Source organism: Thunnus thynnus, chromosome 7 (assembly GCF_963924715.1).
Source record: "Thunnus thynnus chromosome 7, fThuThy2.1, whole genome shotgun sequence".
Taxonomy (NCBI): Eukaryota; Metazoa; Chordata; class Actinopteri; order Scombriformes; family Scombridae; genus Thunnus; species Thunnus thynnus.
In genome coordinates this window covers 20,734,648-20,740,693 of record NC_089523.1, presented here as the reverse complement: position 1 = coordinate 20,740,693, position 6,046 = coordinate 20,734,648, and the positions used below count along the sequence as shown (strand labels likewise).

General features: G+C 39.2%; 1 protein-coding gene across 1 annotated transcript; it reads left to right on the top strand.

The window, feature by feature from the left end:
• The first annotated feature begins 2,690 nt into the window (after nt 1–2,690).
• Nucleotides 2,691–5,575, top strand: dnajc30b (DnaJ (Hsp40) homolog, subfamily C, member 30b). The gene has a single exon (XM_067594863.1). The coding sequence runs from the start codon at nt 3,049–3,051 to the stop codon at nt 4,219–4,221; it is 1,173 nt and encodes a 390-aa protein (XP_067450964.1). The 5' UTR covers nt 2,691–3,048; the 3' UTR covers nt 4,222–5,575.
• Nucleotides 5,576–6,046: the final 471 nt, after the last annotated feature.

The following is a 6,046-nucleotide window of genomic DNA, read 5'->3' as shown; positions in this document are numbered from 1 at the left end:
TAACAGATAGTAAGATGCGGATGAAAGGCAAACTGTGGGCAACATTTGTTGTAACATCACTAATAACAAACACAGAGTTGTTTATTCATTATTAATTCTAACTAACTTAGCTAGTTAAGTAAGCTAGCCCAGCTAAAAAGCTAGCCGTTGCCGATATAATATTATTAGCAAGCTTATATGGGAAGTCAGAATCTTCTGAAATTATGTTAAGAAGCACTAAACCACTTTAAATACTGTTTTGCCACAACATTGTTCGCCTTACCGTTATAAATAATTTTCCAAGGCTGGAAGAAAGGCCGCCAACTGTGTCCTGCTTCTCCTTGCTCCGGTCTGATACGACTGAACAAAAGGAAAAAGGAAAGAAATCGCGCGCTCGTTTCCACAGTTCTGGCCCGTAACTACTTTGACTGATTGCGAGTCTAACTGACACGCTCACTCGTCAGCCTGTATGCGGTCCGTATCTGGCATGGGGACGTAAAACCGGTGAGACTGTAACACGGATCTGCCGGTTTGGAGGCGGATACGGTCCAGAGTCAGTTGCCATCTACCCACCTGAAAGACTAAATGAAAACAAACGGTGATTTTGCTGGTCTTCAGTAGCTTTACTCTGGGTGTAACTGCCAACTGAAGAACGCAGCGCACACCAACCGTTTATATACCCAGATTTGGTCTCGTGCCTTTACTCAAATCAGTTATGCCTTAAATTGAACGGGGGGTATCTGTATGGTATCTGTAAAGATACAAAATCAATATCATATGCGTAAAATAATGTCACAATTGAGTGGGCAGATACACATAAATACCCTATATGTCACATATGCCTTAGTTTTGATACTTTTTTGAAAAAGTAATTTGAAAGTAATTTATTTTTATTTGTTTTTCTATCTCAGAAAATGCTTCTTTAAAACCCAGAATGTATGGCACTTAGATGCACTTAATTCATCTCAGTCAACTTTATTGTCATTGTTCAAAGTACAATTACAGACAGAGAAAAAATTGTTTATGATTAAATGTTTATTTTTGGTAGAAAATATTGTTGTATGCATTGCATACTATGCATTTAAAACATAAAAATGTTGATTTTTTTTTTTAAAAAAAGGAAACCAATTAGTTGTTCATTTTAAGAGACCTGTCTTATTTTCTCTTGTATATTTACTATTACTCTTTAATTAAGCAAAATTACGTTTTATCCAATTACTCGATTAATCGATGGAATTTTTGGTAGAATAATTGATAACTAAAGTATTCGATAGCTACAGTCCTAGCTGTGACTCTGCTCACAAACACTCTCACCCTGCCATCTAAGGAATACTACATTGCATTGCCAATTAATTTTTAAAATTTTAATGCTCAAATTTAGCATGCAAGCTGTAGCATTGATCACCCAGGCTCAAGCTTTTTTAACCCTTTTTAACATTTTTTCATTTGTTGATGGATTTTCCACACATCGCTTGTTAAATGGTCAGGAGTTGTAATCTCTGTGGGTACATCATTTTTTGCCATTTCTGATGTTGTAATATTAGAGGTTAGCACATTAAACGTGAGATTGTGATTCAGATAGAGTCAGACTCAGAAAACTTTCATTGTTCATCAGATGTGATAAAACTATTCCGTTTTCACATGTATGTAGGCCAAAGGGCAAGATTTGCTAACGTTAGCCAACACATTTATAAAAAGATTTCAAAAATACACATTTCAATAGTAATTTCAGCATTTGATTAATACTCATTATTTTTTGTTTATATTTGACTCCTGAAATTCTTTTCAACTGTTCAAATTCAAACAGCTGCACACAACACTGGTTGATGTTACCGTGGCTAGCTAGCAAACGTTAGCTAACCGCTAGCTAACATAAAGAATGACCTAAGCAGTGAAAATGAAGCCTGGTGATGATTATAAATGTGTAATATAGTACTGAGTGGTAGGAGTACAGACATGTCTGACATATCCATTGTTTGAACTACTTATGGGAGATAAGCCCCCAACAACAGACTCTTGTCAGATTCTCACACACACATTGTAACCTGCATCATGTGCCAATGCTGAGGACTGGGGAAGCGGGGGAGGGAGCAACCCATAGGGACAATGTAGCACACACTTTGAGTGGAAAATTTGGCAAAAAATGGGTGTTGGGCTAGTAGTATCCCAAATACAGGTTTAAGACATTAGAATATCCTCTGAAAAAGTGTTTCATTGGAAAGATTGACCCCAAAAACTTTATGTTACTTTTGACCTTGAAAAAAAGTATGTTTCACTGAATCTGCGAAGGTATATTTTTAATATATGATGTAGGAGGGTATTAGGACCAATAAAAATTATGAAACATTACCATTGCAATTTCTCCTGGGTTGGGCCCTTTTTGAGTTAGATTGACTGTACTACATAGGCCTACATATGAATTCAAGACTCAAGACAAAGGAGGAATATATCAATTAAATAAACAAATAAAGGATGTGATATTATACATATCAGTGGTTTAGATATTAGGTTTCCATTATCTTCAAAAGCTAGGTAAAGTTTTTATTAGCAAATTTACATTGCTGAATGTGAAAATATGCCATAAAATAATTACATTTATAGAGAATATATATATATATATATATATATATATATATATATATATATATATATATATATATTATCATCCTTATAACTTTGTAAAACTATGAAGGTCTTAATGTTTTATAAGAATAAACATTTGGCAAAAAGATTGTGCAAGAAGCTTCTTACATTCAAAAACAAAATAATACACAGGAGGAGGGAAAATGAGTTTTAAAAAATAAAGGGCTGTAGATCTATATTCAAGTAATATTAGTTCTTTCATTAAAAAAAAAAAAAAAAAAAAAAAAAAAAAAAAAAAACATTCACTATGGTATTTCACAGGAGATTACGTAACTGTTTATTGACGCCTTTTCTGCTAAATGATTGGTCGGGTGTGATAAGTACTTCCTGTAAACATAGACTCTGGTTGGTTCTCCGCTGTGTGACGCAGCCGGATGCCGCAGCTGTTTTCCGGCCTGCCTGGTCACCGGGTCCGCTCTCGGTAAAATGGCAGAGGTCGGTCAGAGGCTGGGGAGCGGAGTTTACCGGCTGTCCGCTCTCAGAAACAGCCAGAGTCGACCGGTCTGCACCGGAGAAAGTCCCGGATCTCTGCTGGTAACTTGCACCGTCAATGACAGTCGGATAAAAGCGGAAACAGCTCTGGATCAACGTCAAGTTCATCCAGAGTCAAAAAGCAGAGCAACACGACGCAAATCAGAGAAACTTTCCAGGGTGAGAAAAGGTAGACAGGTAAATGGGACTTCCGCCTCTTTGGACCCGGATTCATCCCGTTTTATTGGATTTGTTCAAACCAGAGAGAGCTTGCAAGACCATAAAACAGCCCTGTACCTCTCATCAACAAGACTGCAGTCTCTCCTGCCTGTCAGGATGACACCCTGGACCAGAGGAGCTGTCTCCATCCACCCTGACACCTTCAGGTCCCCTCAGCAGCTCCAAGCTTTCTGCACGGTGATCTTCATCCTGGCAGAGCAGGGATCAGAGCGGCCCAGCTGTGGATTGAGGCGTCTCAAACTACATCCTGATACTCCGCACTCATCAACAACAACGAGAGGCTACAGCTGGAGGGGTGACAGCAGCACAAGAGATGCTCTTCTGCTGTACAGAAGTAGGACAGCCTATTATGACATTCTCAAAGTGACCCCCAGCGCCACACAGTCCCAGATCAAGACAGCCTACTACAAGCAGTCCTTCATCTACCACCCTGATAAGAACCCGGGGAGCAAAGAGGCCACGCAGCGCTTCTCTGAGATCAGCGAAGCCTACACAGTGCTGGGCAACATCAGCCTGAGGAGGAAGTACGATCGGGGCATCCTGAGTCAGTCAGACATCCAAAGTGCGGGGAGGCCGTCCTCCAAAGAGGCCCCAAGCAAGTCCACAGGATCCACGCAGCAGCAGCAGCAGCAGCATCAACATCAACAGAGGGCCAGAAGATTTTCCCAAGCTGGGGGGAAGCCCATGTTTGATTTTGACGCCTTTTATCAGGCTCACTATGGGGAGCAGCTGCAGAGAGAGAAGGACATGAGAGCCAGGAAGCAGCGCATGCAGGAGAAACAGAAGGACAATTATAGCAAGTGGAGGGAGGGTAAAATAATGGAGATGACTGTGGCGATGCTGCTGGCCACCGCAGGGCTGATTTTTGTCAATCTCAGCAGGCCCTGAAATAGAAGCAGCAGCAACCGGACGTGTCCCTTTCTGGGGTTGCACGTTAGGACTCTCAGGGTGGAGGAGATGGATGGGGGGAGGGGTGGTGGGGGTGCTACCTCAGACTGTTTTGCAAGTGTTGCACAGTTTCTGGCAGTTGAAGGTGATGATTATTTTAGTGTGTTGCAAGCAGAAACCTAAAGCCTGCTCACTGGGTCTCAAGCCATAGGTAGGCTTGTCTTTCATTAAATTAATCCACACATGATGATTGTTTTAAGTGAGCAACTGAACATAATTTTGTTAATTTCTTCATGTATACACTCACGTACACTTACCTAGAAATGGATGCTGGATCAAAAACAGTCATTTAAAGTAGAGACTGGAAATCTGGGATTATTTATTGCTGCAAAGTTTCAAGCACATAGCTCTTCCAAGGATCTCCAAAGCGCCTGATGTAAGAGTGGAAAGAAGTGTTTCACAATTCATGGCTTTAACATTTTCAGCTGAATCAATTAATCGATGAGTCGATTGACAGAAAATTAATAGGCAACTATTTTGGTCATCCTTCATAGTACAAATGCCGAACATTAATCGGTTCCAGCTTCCCAGTTGGGAGGATTTGCTGCTTTTCTTTGTCTCATGTGATAGCACACTGAATATTTTGGGGTTTTAGATTGTTTGTTGGACAACAGATGCTATCTGAAGTCATCATCTTGGGCCTTAGAGAACTGTGACAGGCATTTTTCACCATTTTTTGAGATTTTATAGACCAAACAATTAACCGAGCAGTCTAAAAAATAATCAGCAGTTTAATTGATAATGAAAATCTAATAAAAATTAGTTGCAGCCTTAAATATTTTATCCATTATAAAACTGTTTTAAAGACTGTTGTACTTGAACGTTCATGATCATTTCAGAGTCACATCATCACAGAGGTGTGAAGAATTATGCTTTTTCAGATGTTGCTACAAAGTGCGAAAAGCTTTGTGTGAATGGAGATTCAGTCTTTGTACATCAACAATTTGTTCTGTCGTTTGTAAAGATGTAATGTAAGCTCTGTAATTTATTTAGCTCTATTAGTAGCAAAAAGTTTGAAGCCAAACTGCGTTTTTTGGCAGCTTGAAAGGGTTTTTGTCCATCCAAATGCTGCACAAGGATGGAAAAATGTAACTAGTAATGTTGAATGATGCATAATTCCTCTTCCTTTCCCTACACACTGGCTCTGTAATGTAGAAAATTTACTTTGAAGTGCAGTAGAGTTATAATAGTTATTAGAAAATTGGTACATATTTAACACCTTCTTCCAGGTGCTGAAATGTGTACAAGTGTATGTATTGTACATACAGGAAATAAATAAAACAGTTTAATTGTTTTGGGGGTTTTTTGTAATGTTGTTAGATCTGACCTGTAGAGGGCATCTGAGTACATGACTGGAGTGGCTCAGTGACACTGATGCAAGTGGTCAGCTGCAGCCTGCAGAAGGTTGCTGTTGATGATAAAATATCTCATCTATTTCACTCATTTCTCTCATCTGTTTCCTCAGAGATGCTACAAACATCACTATCAATTGTGGGAAATGTCTGTGATTATACAGTAAACTAACCTATTGATCAAACACTCTCAATTAAGATCTCTGAGTCATGGTTATCAGATGTCATACACTTAACCATAACCCTAACTATAAGTACATAGATGACCACTCAGAGTTTATTCATAGCATAACTTGTAAACATGGTATCTGCATTCAGGCCTATTTGTGGAACACAGACTGACATTTTTATTAAAACTGAAACAAAAGAAAACCACGACTTGTTGCACATCTCTCACAAACAGTCACTCCACT